This window comes from Bombyx mori, chromosome 5, assembly GCF_030269925.1.
Source record: "Bombyx mori chromosome 5, ASM3026992v2".
Classification (NCBI taxonomy): domain Eukaryota; kingdom Metazoa; phylum Arthropoda; class Insecta; order Lepidoptera; family Bombycidae; genus Bombyx; species Bombyx mori.
In genome coordinates, this window is record NC_085111.1 from 4,796,141 (window position 1) to 4,813,632 (window position 17,492).

The 17,492-nt window shown below is 39.6% G+C and overlaps 1 protein-coding gene across 1 annotated transcript in view; it reads left to right on the plus strand.

Moving 5' to 3' along the window:
- The first annotated feature begins 441 nt into the window (after nucleotides 1–441).
- The window catches only part of LOC101740301 (prolyl endopeptidase), a 45,216-nt gene continuing 28,165 nt past the window's right edge, over nucleotides 442–17,492 (plus strand). Inside the window, exons 1-2 of the mRNA XM_038011349.2 lie at nucleotides 442–660; nucleotides 15,065–15,163. Coding sequence (XP_037867277.1) covers nucleotides 517–660; nucleotides 15,065–15,163 — 243 coding nt within the window. The 5' untranslated portion in view covers nucleotides 442–516. The remainder of the gene's footprint in view (nucleotides 661–15,064; nucleotides 15,164–17,492) is intronic.

The following is a 17,492-nucleotide window of genomic DNA, read 5'->3' on the forward strand; positions in this document are numbered from 1 at the left end:
ACACATGGATAAACTAGCACAATCGGGAGGCTTTTTAGCACTCAAGTTATTATCGACTCTGACACAAATCCGAATTATTCATACAAAATTATTACAGATAAGAAAACATAATTTTAAAAGAATTATATTTGAGTAGCTTGGTACCCCGTTTTACCACCACACAACTATAAGTACCCATCTGATATTAAGCGGTTAATAGAACCTTAGACATCACAACGAGGCAACGTGAGTGTCTTCACCTTGAGATAAGAGGTTGATGTCTCACTTCTATTTGTCTTACGAGTCCTACGACTATCCCAACCTTTTAAACAGGAATGCATGTTTTCAGGGTAGAAATGGGCACCGCCTGCGGTAGTTAAGCACCTGCATACATATTCGTATCACTCGATACGAGTAACAGTCCTTTGAGTCGGTACTGTACCCATTGATTTCCATAGATTACATTTTAACAACTGTAACTTTTTAACCTGTGAAAATGTCAAATTGTATGTTAGTGCCATAGATTATACACTTAATATGTTAGTGCGTTGCTTTTTTGCTAATCATTGCCCATTTTTCAAGAAGTTTATAAAGAATACGCCTAACATACACCATCATTTACATACAATTAAAAGACCAGTATACGTACCTGGCGATTCTACTATTAATAGGATTGTAACTGTAAGTAAATACAAATTTAAGTCCATTTATAAACTTAACCGAAGTTTTTGTTTCGGTTACAATTAAAAAAAAATAAGTTTAATATTATTTGAATAATTTGAAAACTCATATACACATCAAAGCCAGTTGACTTAAATAAGAAACAAAAACTAAAAATTGTTTGTGTTAAAAATCTAACCACAAAAGTTACTTCCCTTAGCAATATATTTTTGACTAGCGCATATAAACCATACCAATAACACTTGAAAAAATCATAGTAGAATAAAATGTTTTACACAATTTAAAACACCACTTAAATTAATAAAATTCTGCTACATTTTCATTGAGAAAATTTTAAGTATTAAACCTAAAATATTAATTTATTTACTTAAGCAATATTATGAACGTTATAACTATTGTAATGAAAAATATCCAAAAACTGGTGTGGTTTTGATTGGAACTTGCTCATTAGTTTTGATACCATGACTAAGCTCATTTTATTATTGAGAAGCAGTCATGAATAGTTTTGAAGATTAAAACAAGCAGTGACATTATATGATTTACTTATCTCATGTATCAAGGTGGTTGATATCATTCATGTGATGTGCTAAATCAGCTCCATCAACCTCTATTATAAGAGTCAGTAATTTTACAGTTTTTTCATCTTACGTTAATTGGTTCAAGTGTATTATCTATGATTGGTACTAATAAATTGGTAAATGATAATCATAAATTGAAAATGATCAAATAATTGTCATAATTTTAATGATGTTTTATTTTTATTTTAGTACAATTTATATCATTCAAGCATTGTTTTAAAGTTGAGTATTTCACTGATATTAAATTATTCTATTTTGAAATCCAATAAACTGGCTATATTTTTAAGAAATTGGTTTTCTGCTATTACAAAACATAATTTGCAAATATCTTTTACAAGCAAACTCTAGTACTAAAGAAATTATATAGAATAAAAATTGAAGTATAAAAACAACTCTCAACACAAGATTCTTCTTTCTATTTGTTTGCAAACCGGTTCTGATTTAATTGACACTTTTAACACAATTCTTTGTGCTTATAAACAATATAATCAATCATACAAGTATATAATTTAAACAATTCAATTCACATATTTATTCTTATCAACTAGTGTTACTACTACTCTCAATCAAATATTTATCTTCTATTTATAAACATCCCAATGAGATAAAGTATGACTATAATGTACATTTTGCACAATATTTTTAAATTTCCATTATCTTGTAGTTTTAATAAATTTATTGTACACAAGGTGCTTCATTTATTGTGCTTAAGTGGTACAAATAATAAGCTAAGCTAAGATGTAAGCCAAGGTTACTTAATTTGTCAATTATCAATCAATAAAAAATACAGTTCTATTTAATTTTCATAATTGATTTTAAGATCTTAGGTTCCAGTATTTTTGATCATACATCAGACATTTAAGCATTAATTTATATATCACACAAGTTTACGAAATCAGGGATAAAACAGAATAAAAATTCGAATAAAATAATTATGTATTTAAATAATCGAGGAATCACGAATTGCAAAAATTTCAAAACAGTATAATATATTTTGTGAATAAAATTTATGCTGTTATGTTTAATACATAAACCAGTAATTTCAATGGCTTGTAATTTAGATTAGCTCGATAATACCCTCTAGTATATGTTTAGTATGTCTATCTTGTATGGGTAGTAATGGGTAGGACTTTTTAACTGATAAGCTATTCAAGTAGATATACATCCAAGTTTTTTCTCATTGAAAAAATCGTGATTTAGCAAACATCATTTTTTCAAAATATTTTTTTATTATTAAGTTCATAAATATTTACGGTGAAAAATTTACATATCACATGAGACAGCTCCAATAAAGCTTTGTGTTTGTTACTTTAATAGTATAAGCATAATTAAGATAATAATGTATTATTTGATCAAACTAGTTGAAATCGTCACAAATGTCCATGTTTTATTTGTTTTATAGTTTTTGACCGGCCGCTTTTCTCTCATCAATTATTGATACAGTAAAGCCTTGCTAGGGTAGATGTTAGCAAAGTCTCCTAGGCTAAATTCCGTGAGCTCACCTACACATTTGGTGAAGTATGATAACTCTGAGGATACTAACTATAGGTAGGCAAAAAAAAGTGTCAATTCTTGAAAATGGTGCATATGCGTATTTTTAGGTACGATAGTAATTAGCAGCAGAGTTAAGTTAGAGAATTGGTAGAAAATGTAGGTTCTGCTACTACAGACCCAAGATAGTGAAGTAGCTTGTGGTGACTGGGTTCATAAAATATGAAACCTGACTAGTGTTTGCCGTGAAAACTATACCGCAAGAGACTGGTAACAGAAAATATACAAAATCCTCAAATTCGTTAAACTATAAAGCTTGTTATTTTTTATATTGCATTTGAATAACATTAGAAATACATCATCCATTGCCGGACAGCCACCAGACACCTTGTTTTGTTGTTGTGTGTTCCATCAATTCCTGTTACTTCAGTCTTTCTGCTACTCTGGATATTTTTTAATGTATTGTAAGAGTTTAGTCTTCCTTTTTCATTATAATCACATTGCAGGTAAGCTCTAGCATATTATTTGTCCTAAACTATGCGTGTATTTTGGTTAGGTACACATAATATCTTAAGCCATGTCCAGTAACCGTAAGCATCTTTGGGAGGATGATGATAAAGGGAAGATCTTCCACCTAGCGGATGAAATTGCACGCTAGACCGGCGGCTCAAATGTTGTTCCTGGGAACTTGTAAATATTTAAGCTTATCTTGAAAATGTCGTTAGCGTGATTCAGGAATCTGTCAAATATCTTTTGTTCTATGATACCTGCTACACATCCAAATAACCGAAACATTTGTAGGATGGTGCGTATAATGCGGATGGTGCGAAATATTATAATTAATACTCTGATTTCTATTTTTGCTTGATAGTGGATGTTACATGTATGGTAAACTATCATAATATAGACTATCTCACTCTCACCCGCTTGATTAGTTGTTGCCTCGCGCTCACACCTACAGCAGACTACGCCGATTTTTAACGTGTCTGACAAGATGTATAAACTATTAAACTCACTGTCACTACCTAGCTGACATTTTTTATAAGTTTCCAAGAAGTGTCTGGTAAGAGATTGCAACTCTACTAAAGAGATTTCAACAGTACTAACTGTCCGAGAATCGATGGCGTGATTTATAATGATATTCCGAGGAAGACAAAAATGACTTTATACTTTAACGAACTTCAGGTACTATTTAGCACACCTTTACTACCTATTACCTGCCCAAGTAACCATAGGCCAAACTCTTTAGTCCCTGAGCGTTATCATCTATGTTGGACAGAGATCATGTTCAGAGAAACTTTCAGGTTTTATAAAAAGAATAAAGTCTGGCTTTCGCGGGCTCTTGCTTTTTCTATTATAAACTTCCGATGATAGAAACCAAAACTAAATTGGACGTGATTTTATTAGTCAGAAATATACAGTAATTAAAAACGAACGTTGTGATTGGTTCTTATAAAAATTAATGGAATTTGAGATTTACAATTTAAAAGAATAAAATCTGCATTACTCGTCGAACTCGGCAAAGAGTTCGATATGTAACCTAATCCACGCATCAGCCCGCTAAGCTTCCCGCCGGATCTTCCCAGCGGGTCGCGATTCTGATCCGGTAGTGGATTCATTCGAGAAGCAGCTTCACTTGAGCTGTTAGGTGTCTTTCAGAGGCGCTCGGGCAGCTGTTAGCAAATCCCACCCCTCCTGGCTGAGCATTTGCTCGCCCGTCTGGTGAAACTGGAAAGGTCTCCAGGCCACCAGTAATTCTTCTTTTATAAAAAGAAAACAATCTGCACAAAACAAATGATTGAGTGATAATCGTTTTATTAATTTAAAATTATTTTTTGGAAACATTTTTTACTGGTGTCCACCTATATTCGTGCGATAAAGAGCCAGATAGATTATCATTATCTAAGAGAACATCCAAAGACCTCGTAAAAAAAGTTCAACAATGTTCAATGACTGAATCGTTGGAAATAAACCTAAAAACAAATCAGTTTTTTTCGTCTACCTAATCGTTGGTAGCCTACGGGGCTATTTTAATTACGATAATAAAGTAGATATTTTTGCGTTACGCTAATAACTCATTCTTATAGTTTTAAACATTATAAGTTGAACAATTTTAGACTTTAAATTCATCGAAGTCCTTTCTTTGAGGTTTACACGGCAGGAAGACAACAATGAATAATATGATATTTTGATACGTAGCTACACACATAGCTGCTATAAAACTCATTGCTCGCTCATAAAGTAACTCAGCATTTTAATTAGATATTAACAATAGAATTTACACAATGGAGTCGTTAAGTTATAAAACAAATGTGACACCTATGTTTCCTTTTCTTGACTCATTTTCTCGACCGTTTCCTTTTTGTAAAAGGCAGCAAACATTAAGAAAATCAAGTAAGGCGTCGGTCAGTATTTTCTTACATTTTATGAATTGTTGACAAGAATGAAAAACTTTATTACGATCAAACTTGTGCTACGAATAGTATAGCATAGTAACAGAAACTAAAATAACTCCCGATGTGAAAATTGCACTGATTTAATTGTAAGTAATGGAGTTTTGTTTTTCTTATTGTTTTCCAATAGGATAAATCTGACGTGGAATTGTCCCTAACTAAATATAACTTTGTATTGTCTTCGGCTTTCACGAATAGTAAGTACTACTTTACTTTCGAAAACTGTACAGTATTCGGAACGTCTGAATTAAACGTCGGATTAAACCGTAAAATTAGTTAATTAAATGCAATTTAATCAAAATCAATTAAATAAAGTCCGGTTTTACTTATATTTTGCATATTTCGCGAAGCTTTTAGGGCTTCGGGTCTCGAAGCACATTACGATGTCTTACAAAGTATGAAGCCCTTTACGTTATATTCCAAGCCGTTCAAAAGCTAGCTAATTTAAGAATAATGTAAAATAATTATAAAATAGCGAAAGCTGAAATTAACATTTCCTTTTGTTTTGTTTTTAAGCGCGCTTGATATACATCACTTGATTAAGGTTTTTGTAAAATGCATTTTCGACTTAACGAATTTCCAGGTCAGATAGCTTCGCACAGCTAACAATTGCGCGAAAAGCGACGATATTCTATTTCGATTCTAAGCGACGATATTCTACCCAACAAATACACAGCTAAATATGTGTAATTATTTTAGACAATCATTATTTATCAATTAATAATATAAGAAGCCGTTTTTTTTCTTCTTAATTTTGTTACTTAAATTTAAGTACAACTTTGCCAAAGTCGGGTAGTAGAGGTATCAACATAATTATGCTAAGACATTTACATTATATTTAAAGGCATGAACTGAAAATAAATTTACCTATTTTTACAATTTTTGCATTGAACTGTTATTAAGAACTATAATTTTATATTATTAGCATCTATGAAAGATCCAAGCGAGTAGACTACCTTTTTAGTGGGGAAAGTTAATAGGAAGTTCATGTTTATGTGGAGGGGAATTGTTTTTTTAATAAAGTATTTAGGGGATCACATTTATTGTTTAGGAAGCAGTTGAAGAATATATGATCCACAGTACCTTCCTCGGTTCCACAATCACATATTACTGTATTTCTTAGCTTGAATTTGAACAGTTGAACAGGTGAGCAAACGTGACCTATTCGCATTCTGATGAGAATGCTAGTGGTGCTTTTGTCAAGATTCCTGTACTTAGAAAACCACGGAGAATGGAATATTGTTGGTTGGATTATAGAATACTTATACTTATTTGATTCCCATTCGATACTCCAGTCACGGAATAGTTTTCTTAGCAATACTTAATACTTCGGTCATTGTATTATAAAAAAAAGTTTATCGCCATGCAATGTAGCCTTTTTTGCTAAATCATCTGCACGCTCATTTCCTTTAATACCAACATGAGCAGAGAAACCCATGCTAGTTCAACAATAGTACTATTATTATGGCATCTAAGAAGGCATTCCTTTATTTTGCAAATAATATGATTGTGGATGCAAGTTTTAAAAGGGTGACCAGAAATAGCCTTTAAGGCACTTAGAGTTTGTGAAAATTACTGAAGGGTTGATTGACTGTTCCAAAATATGAGTAATACAGCTTAGAATAGCTATGCATTCTCGACTAAAAACGCTTGCCTCAACAGGTAATTTATGTAAACTCCAAACTTTAGCAGTTGCATTAAAAATAACAGCGCCCACATTGCTACTCGAATTCAATTTTGATGCATCAGTGTAAAATGTATACCAGCCAAACAATTTCTCGGTAAACGTTTTTAAGAAATTATAGTTAATACCTAAGGAGTTTTCGTTTAAGTCAATATCTTATACAATTTTAGGGACGTGGCAGAGAGCATTAAAAGGTGTCTCATAAATAGGTAGCATATCAGATTGTACAGCTGGTGCCGAGAGGTATGCTATTTTTTCCGCGCTTCTAAGAAGGCTGGGCCAATTTTTATTTCTCCAATATTTTGAGTGCATGTAGGTTATCTTATCTTATACCTTTAAACGAGCAATTCTTGTATATTAATATATATATAATCTGAATCTGGAAACAGCTCCAACGATTTTCATAAAATTTAGTATACAGGGGACTTCGGGGGCAATAAATCGATCTAGCTACGATTTATTTTCAGAAAATGTTGTTTTTTTCGTGTTTTCAATAATCAACTTTATGACTCTTCCCGACATCTATTGGCGAATAATAATACTATTTTTACTGCTTTAAAGACAAAACAAGGTGGAGTTATAAAAAAAAAAGCCGAGCAAAGCTCGGTCATCATCTAGTTAGTGATATGAGTTTAGTAAGTACGGGGTTAGAGTTTATTTGGAATACTTTGATTAAGAAGCGCTCTGCTACGTTTTGTCTCGTCTTAAACGTAAAGGTGGATCAACACTTTCGACCTGCAATGCGCTATTGGGAGACGATTTCATAGCCCCCAAAACAACTCTTCTTCTTTCTTCTTATGATTGAAAGTTTACTGGTGGCCCGAAGGCCTTTCCAGTTTCACCAGGACAGGTGGGCGAGCAAAGGCTCAGCCAAGAGGGGCGGGATTTGCTAACAACTGCCCGAGCGCCTCCGAAGGAGACCTAACAACTCAAGAGCAATTGTTTCGCGAATGAATCTACAACCGGATCGGAATCGCGACCCGCTGAGAAGATCCGGCGAGAAACTCAGCGGGCTGATGCATGGGTTAGGTTGCACGTCGACCTCTTTGTCGAGTTCGACGAGTACGGTTACCGGGGTCCCTAAGCCTGCCCCTAGTATTAGAGCTGAAGGCATCTAATGCAAAGGTTATTGGATCTGATGGATCCGTAAGGACGTGTCTAGGGCGTCGACGGTGACTGGCTCCTGCATGATCAGGATTCGGGGAGTAGTCAGCGGCGGCAACGATAAGGCGATTATCATGACGCATAGCCTTATCGAAGTATCGTTCCGACGCTGACTTCATGTATTTCCGAATTGATTCGAGGCCCAGGTCGTCGTGTAGGTCAACGTTCCTCACGAACCACGGAGCCCCGACAGCTAACCTGCAAAAGCGGGATTGTAGGGATTGGAGGGTGTCTATGTGTGTGCGGGCCGCGTGGGCGAACACCACACTCGCGTAAGTCATGACGGGCCTTATGCAAGTTTTGTAAAGTGTCACCTTGTTCCGAAGGGACATTTTACTCCGCTTACAGATCATGGGGTAGAGTCTACCGAGAATAAACGCAGCACGGTCACGGACTGATTTTATATGCGGGCGGAATGTCATCGATGCATCCAGGGTAACGCCCAGGTACTTGACCTTCCTAGCCCAGGGTATGGGTTGTCTAAAGAGAGTAATCGGGGGTGTGAGATTCCTCCTCCTAATCCGGGAGGAAATCCGTGTGGAGCTTCCCCTCTGAAATAGCACCGCAGTACTTTTCGCTGGGTTGATGTCTATGCGCCATTTTCGGAACCACTGTCCTAGCGCTAGAGCTGCGCTCTGAAGCTTCTTCGCGATTATGGACTTATTTCTACTAGAATAGTAAACAGTCGTGTCGTCGGCGAATAAAGCTAAATGGGTCGGCGGCGACCGGGGAATATCGTTGACGAATAAGCTAAATAAGAGGGGTGAGAGGACAGAGCCTTGCGGGACTCCAGCTGTGAGAGGTCGTGGGGAGGAGCGGGTTCCCTCGACTCGATATCGAAAAGAGCGGTTCGACAAGAAGTCCCGTATGATGAGCACGAGACTATCCGGCACGCTCATGTTGAATAGTTTGAAAATCAAACCATTGTGCCAGACTTTGTCGAACGCCTTTGCGACGTCGAAGAAGAGAGCTCCCGTGTATAACGGTTTTGGTCGATTAAGCCCCACAAGAATGTGCTCCGTGAGGCGGTGCACCTGTTGAACGCATGAGTGATTTGTACGGAATCCGAATTGTTCATCGATGAGAATGCCCTTGGATGAGACGAAGTCTCTGAGGCGTTTGTAGAGCAGACGCTCATACAGTTTGCCTAGAGACATGAGGAGGCTAATCGGGCGGTAGCTCGTCGGATGATTTTTTGGTTTACCGGGTTTATGTATGCCGATAACGTCCGCTTCTTTCCACACCGCGGGAAAGATACAGTTCGCCATAGCGGCATTGAAAATAGATGCCAACATCACGATGAGTTGGACGGGTAGAAGCTTAATAACGCGGTTAGATATACCGTCGGAACCGGGAGCCTTGCGAGGACGTAGGTCTTTGATCAAGTCTTTAACTTCCATCGGGGTGACGGGTGGTAACGCATCCGAGGGTGGCAAGGAGGCTCTGCGTTCTACCTCACTGTCTACTAATTCTACATGAACAGGGTCCACGGATTGAGTGCTGGGCGTGCACTGGGTTTGCAATGTATCGGCCAGCAGCTCTGCTTTTTCATCATCATCGAACGCCGCGAGTCGGCCTGAGGGGCCTACAAGGGGGGGCATAGTTACTACCGTATCCGATTTGAGAGTACGAGCTAAGTGGTAGTAAGACCTTTGGGAGGGCGCGAGACTTTCTAAGAAATCAGACCATCTGGCATCTCGGACTTCGGCGATGCGAGACTTTACGTCGCGTTGTAGGGCACGCATTCGAATACGATTATCCACGGTAGGATACCTATCGTAGGCGCGGATCGAGGCGTTCTTAGCTCTAAGGAGTTCCCTAATATCGTCGGGCAATTTGAAGCGGTGAAGGAAGTCCTCCGCTACAACTTGCTTAGATGACCTATCTAATGTCGAGGTGATGTGTGACGTTAAGATGTCTATGGCTTCAGCGGTATCCTGAGGAGACGGGGTAGAGTCCGGGCTAAATGGGAGCGATGGTGGATCAGATTCAGCCAGGCTGATGCCCAGCGTGTGCCAATCCACCACAGTCCTCGTGACGGGAACGGAATCGGGAGCGCGACCGAGCTTCATAACGACGGGACGGTGGTCTGAATCTAACTCAGAAACTACTTCGATCGAGTGTAAGCGCAGAGTTACGTTTTTTAATAACGCTATGTCGAGTATATCCGGGCGATGCGCGATATTTAGCGGGTAGTGAGTCGGGGTTAGCGGAGCGACGATATCGAAGGCGAGATCATCGACTAACGCGTCAAGTCGCCTGCCATTCGGGGTTGTGGTGTGTGAGTTCCACCTGACGTGTTTACAATTTAGGTCGCCCGCCAGAATGACAGAGCTTCCCATGCCGAGCAGCGCCTCGATATCACTGCTTAGAACTATCTTATCCGGTGGAAGATAAACGGACGCGATAACGATCGGCGCGTGTCCCGTCAGTGATATTCGGCATACTGATGCTTCGATGTTAGAAAGCGCGGGGGGGTCGAGTGGGACGCAGTGCAGGGCTCGTCTATAGTAAATGACGGTACCACCACCACGAGCAGTGAGCCTGTCGTTCCTAACCATGTTATAGTTCGCGATTTTAGGGTCGCAGCGCGCGGGCTTAAGCAGGGTCTCCTGCACCAAAAAGATGTCAATTTGATGGTCACGCAAAAAATCACAAACCTGATCACGTTGATTTGCGAGACCGTAAGCGTTAAAAAATCCTATCGTTACGGATAGGGGCTTTATTCTACTTATGTACGCCATTGATTACCGGCGGAGTGAGGGGAGGACGTACGTATTTAACGACGCGTATACGTCAGCGTATTCTTGCACAACGGCGATGAAGTGTTGTGCAGTGGAGGCGGCGCGAATGGCGTCACCCAAAGCATTAACACGCTCAAAGTTGATCGACTGAAAAAAGTCGATCGCTAGAGCGAGATTGTCGGACGCGGTCGGAGTGCTGGTCGCGGGGGAGGAACGAATCACGGGGGAGGGACGTATCGTGGGGGCGGGACGAATCGCGGGGGAGGGAGCTACAGCCGTGTTCGTGTACGGCAACGGTTTAGCCCAGGCCGAGCCGCTGGGCACCGGCGCCGGCACGAAGGCAGGCTTAGCCTTCGGCACAGAGGGTGCCGTGGCTTTGATGGGCCAGGGCCAGAAGCTCGGAGGCGGTTTTGGCGCGCGACGCGGCGATTTATTTTAGGGGCTCGGGGGCATCCACGGTAATTCGCGGGGTGACCCTGTGTTCGGCACAGGACGCAGCTAGGTGGTTCCGTCGCGGTTTTTTGATCGCGAATGCAAAGAGTCGTGGCGTGATCGTCCAAACACTTGACGCATCGAGGACGCGCGTGACAATTACGGGAAGAATTCCCGTACAACTGACAGTTGTGGCACTGGCTCGGAGTGCCTTTTTTATGAGGGGTTTCCACGGTGATTCCGGAAAGCCTACAGACCGTTCGAACGTTAAAGATTTGCTTACCCTCGGGGGTAGACTGGAGGGCGACGAGAACCATATTGTATGGCTCCCTCCCGCGTCCTGTGTGCATGCGGTGCACGGAGTTTACGGGTAGGCCTTGTTCGAGTAGGTCGGCCTTTACGAGCTCGGCATCTAACTCCTTGGGGATGCCACGTATGACAGCACGGAGCTCACGCTCCTCCTGGAGCGTATACGTATGATAACTTATACGCTCCTTTCGGAGGTAGCTTGAGAGGGCCCTATGGTCGTCGGGTGTTGCTACTTTTATCTGTATCCCGTTCGCGAGGTTACGGGCACTGACAAAATTTATGTTCTTGGCCTTAAGGGCCAGGGAGACACGGTCCCAAGCAGCCTTCTCTTGAAGAATCAACGGAGGAGGGGCCTGATTTCTCGTTTGTGCCACCGGGCGCGGCGACGGCGTGGCACGGGGACAGGGAGCGACGGGGGTCGGAGGGCGGGGGCGCGACGCGTTCGCGGCTTTGCTTATTTTAGCGGCCGCGGAAGCTCGGGACTCCGCGGCGCGCTTCTTACCCTTTTGCACGAGGGTGAATCCATCTGTTAATGAGGCGGGAACGAGGTCAACCTCCATATCCGAGTCAGAGTCAGAGGACGAGGAGGAAGGCGCGGGAGCGGCGGACGCGACGGAAGCCGCAGATGATCGCTGAGGTAGAATGGAAGCTGCCGCGGTAGACGCGGGAGTTTTTCGCGACAGTATGGGGGACATGGGTGTGCTGGGCGCGACGGAGGCTGCGGTGTACGGCGCGGGAGTTTTGCGCGCGCTTGCAGGGGACGCGGGAACGGCAAGCGTGGCGGAAACAACGGGCGCGGCGGGCACGGCAGAACAGTTCACGGCGCGTTTAGCTTTGTAAGCTAAAAATTCTGATTCGAGGGCCGGGTATTTCTCGCTTAAGAATTCCGCGAGCAGTGTATTGGTTGGAGAAAACTCCATTTCTTCGGACTGCCCAGGGGGGGCTGCCCCGGGACTTAAACACGCGCTCGCCTTGCGGCGAGGCCCCTGTGTCGGTAACACTAAATTGGCCGAAGCGATTCTAGGAATTTTAGAAATTTTAGTGAATAGAATAAATAGAATAGAATTAGAGTGAATAGAACACCTGCACAGTTCCCGGGCGGCAATGCCTTGCAATTAGGCGCAGGTACAAATTCCGAGAAACACTTGGGCCACAGATGTGCCACGAACAATAATCTATTATCACCGGTAGTCACTTCCGACAAAACACTTGGACGCCAGATGTGCCACGAACCGAGGTCGGGCAATCGAACGAACAATGAGCACGTCCACGCGCGTCGGTTGCTCAAATCGGAATGGCCCAAAACAACTCGCAGGGCTGTCACTTGTATTTTATCCAAACGTGACAGAGTTTTTTATCGCGTGGCTCCAACATAATTGAGTCAAAGTCGAATATACTGCGTATTAAAGCGTTATAACTACATAACTTAATGGGGTGCCCATCCATACTCTCAGACTACTAAGTTTGAGAATATGGATGGGCACCCCATCAAGTTCCGAAGAGGGCCCTCAATAAGTTCATATTCTTTTCACATTTATCAACTACTGTATCGACATGAGCTGTCCATTTAAGATGCGAGTCTAGAGTTAAACCGAGGAACCTAAGAGTATTTTAGACAGGAATAAACTCTTCTCTGTATTTTACTGCGACAGGAAGGATACTTTTTTCCTTGAGAATATAGCTACCTTTCTTTTGTGGGCTGAGATTTCCAAACCATGTTCTTCTTACCAAGTTCCAATAGAGTTCAGGCATTTAGTTAAAACAGACGATGCCACAGGATTGCTCTTATGAGTGTGTAGATGCACATATCATCAGCGTCTTGGATCAATTGGCAATTACTTGTTAATTTTGTGTGAATATCCTGAGTGAAAATATTAAATAGTATAGAGCTTAATACTGACCCTCGGGGTAGGCCTTTCCAAAGTTGTCTTCTATCTGTAAGTGATCTGTTGAAAAGTAGATGAATCTTGCGGTCATAATAAATAATAAATAAATAATATTGGATTGACTGTTTGTAATAATAAAATAACCACTTTTTACTAAATGCGTAAGTATGTATACCACAGTACATATACCATTTTTTTTTTCATTTTTTCCTTCTGTTTGTGTATCTGTTTGTTCCGACTAATCTCTGGAACGGCTGGACCGATTTTGACGAGACTCACTGATAGGTAGCTGATGATATAAGGAGTAAGTTAGGCTACTTTTTTTAGACTAGCTTCACCCGCGGTACGACAATAACCGCGGGTAACATCGCGGGACTCAGCTATGTAATATAAAATGGAAATATTTATTTTGAATAGCCCTACGAAAAAGTCTGCGACAGAATCGACGATCTATTTTATGTGAAGTCATTATCGCCAAAATAGTAAACCATGAAGAGGAAAGATTCGATTTTTTGTTTTGTTACGTTCTTTTTTTATTGTTTGTTACTGCCTGATTTCTATAAAAGAAAATTCAATAAGATCATTAATAAACTGCGGTTGCCGAAGCGAAGCGAGAGCGGGTCGCTAGTTGCATACAAATTGTACCAACTTGCAAGGTAAACTCAGTTGTAGCAGCTTGCTTCTGAGTACTAAAATTGGGACTTTATCATATGCAGCAGAAATGGCGATAAAAACAGCTACAACAAAAACGTTCGAAGAGAAGGCATTACGAATATCAGAGATCAAAATAGAGTGGCATTCCGTAATACTTTTACCTTTTTCGGAATTCAAATTGTACAGGTGGTAATCTTTTATGGTTTTCCAAATACCAGTATAGTCTATTATCAATTAAATATTCTGCTGTTTTACATATAGTTACACACAAAAACATGTAATACATATACATAGTTACATACACATACACAAACATGTAATAAAAACCATAACAAAAAACAGGTAAAAAAATATAACAAAAAAATTATAAAGGAAAGAGATATTCGTTAGAAACAAATGTGTGATACTGCTCAACCGTTATTTTTGTATGTCTGTGTGTTCGGTTAATTTTTTAAACCACGTAACGAACTTTAACGTTGCTATAACTATGTATAACAAATGCGGAATAAATTCATAGAATAATAAATAGGAAAATCGATTCTTGTCCTTGGCACCATATAAAATGAAATATTAAGAATAATCGCAATTTGAACAATTACACGGAAACAAGGTAAACCTATAAATAGCGCGTCCCGGGCTCAGCTCGATATTATTTAAGAGGCAAAGTACTTGAACATTATCATTTGTAAAGTAGGAAATCGTTTGGTTCGAATCTAGGTGCTTTCAGACTTCGGCTACGATAATCCGAAGCCGGGGCGGGTCGCCAGTTTTAATAACAAAACGAACCTGCAATCGCGGTCCGTTCGAAAAATAATTCTGTCAAAAACCTGTCTAACCTAGTGCCTACACATTCGCACGGTTGTTCGCAGTGATCATATTCTGTTTGCTGTTGTGGCTGCGTTAGCCTTTATAAGTGGGCGTGTTGGCTTCATCCAACTCAGTTATGGGCTTGGTGTTCGCGATGCGTGCCTGTATAATATGTGTTTTAATAGCGTGCGCCTTTTTGCAGTGCACCGGCACGACAATATTGTCCTCAAGGAATATGCTGTATGACTATCCAGCGGTGAGGCGTGACGAAACCGTCGTCGACGACTATCATGGAACTAAGGTATTTAATAAAGTTTTTCTTGTTTGTTTTCAATAATACAATTATTATTATAATACACACATTCCCACTCGGACATCGATAATTAATTTAGCACGATAATATTTAAGCGTGAAGCGTTTTGAATTACGTGTGTTCACGGCTCGCGGAAATAATAAAAGGTAGTAAGATAGTAAGTAGTACGCAACAATATTTGAATATAAATTTTTCGTAAACCGACTACAAGTGACACTCGTAGCCATTAAAAGCTCATTTGGTATATTATGCTGTATCCGTTATAAATTTTTTTGTTTATTAAGTAATAGTCACACAAAAAAATCATTGAAAAACGAAATCAACGTGTGTATATGGCTGTATAATTTTAATTTTTGGAACCGGTTCGTAAAGGTCTTTTGTAAAATTGATAGGTACGTAAAATAAATGCAGTATTTTGAGAACGATTGAAATATTATGAAATGACTATAAGCAGCGGCTTGGCTCTGTCCCTGACATTGCTGAGGTCCATGAGCGGCGGTAACCACTTACCATCAGGTGATCCGTATGCTCGTCTACCTACAAGGGCAATAAAAAAAACTATGGAAACTTACGAATAACCTAGTAACGTTGTTTTTCACCCGCATATGCGTAACGTACCTCAGCGTACAACATAACTATCTCATTGTCAAATTGTTCGAAATTCGACGGCGCTAAGATATCATTTACTTTCTTAATAAATACCGAAAACAGAGAAGGCCATACTAGTCAGAATCTTTTTGATTTGATTTAGATCAGTGTTGTTTCATATATGTTTCATAGCTCTAAGGTCTCAGTTTTTACAGTACAACGGCTGCCCCACCCTTCAAACCGAAACGCATTACTGCTTCACGCCAGAAATAGGCAGGGTGGTAGTACCTACCCGTGCGGACTCACAAGACGTCCTACCACCAGTAAATATACTTAGTAAATGTGCTTAGTGCGAGTTTTTTAACTTCTCCGATCGCGTAAAAGTTAACTCAAATTTGTATGGAGTTGGAACAGCGCCCCTAGCGGCAAACCTAGATCGTACCAATGTACTCACAAAAACCGATAACCCAATCTAAAGATTTCCTGAAAATCTCATCGAAATCGGTTCAGCCACTTCGAAGTCTATAAAGAACACTCATATACACATCGAGTTTTATATCTATAGATTGTACCTACTATACTAGACCGGTATCGCATAGCCGAAAGTACTGTTAAGATCTTCGTTCCAGTTGTGGTTATTTCAGTATAATTATTTCGGGTAAACTTCATCTTCGACGAAGTAGAACACGCGATTGCCAGTGACAGAAATACATATAATCGTATTATTATTTTATAAATATCATTGTGGGGTAAAAAAATAATCGTTAAATCTAAATAACTCGTTATTGAAAGTTGAAAATTAATTTTACATAACTTAATTTTTTTTTTACAAATATGCAACACGAGAAAAATATCTATTTATTGGTGTTGGGTTTTCTCCCAAATTTCTAAAAATACTTCCTTTAATATACCCAATTTTGTGCGAGACTTGAATTCGAAGACTGAATTAAATCGAGATAAGGGCTACTACTCAACCATTGAACAGAACTCATAACTGCTTATGGCTCAACGTCAGGACGGCGGTATCGATCTGGGCGGTGACCGAAATCGAAATTATAAGAAGAGATAAAAAGTTAACTAAAGTCAACTACCTAACTCAAGAACTGCTTTAAAATTCAATGTATATTTATAAATTATCCACTAATACTGTAAACTGTAAATAATAACTTAAATTGAAATAAGATTGAAAACCGTAAATATTATTTGTTTTTTTTTTCGTACTTTTATTACATCAACCAGCATAGTTTTACATTAAGCGCTTAAGAAAATCAATTAAAAAAAAACGTATAAATTATTAATATATACTTACTGTACAAACCTCGTGTCGCGATTCTCACGACTTTGTTGTAGGAACATAGTTTCGCTAACAACGCAATATAGACCTCACGTGTCAGTATATAGGTTTACTAGGTCACAAGTACTTGTGAATAAGTAATAGTTTATTGTTTCAAGAAAATAAAGGCGTTCGATATAATGCCAGCCAAGCAATACCTCTGAGGCGATTTAAATTCTTGCACACGTTCTTCTAATAGTAAAATTTGTGAAATGAATTTGTGAAAAATGAATTCTGCGGTAAAGAAATAATATCGTGCAGTGGTTGGTATACTTGGTAATGGATGAGGGACAGTCGAAAACCGGGCTCAAACTGTAACAGACTCGTGGAATAAAAGTGAGAACACACTAGTGGATATTTCCACTTTGTTTATTCCCTCCGAAATGCAGTCATACG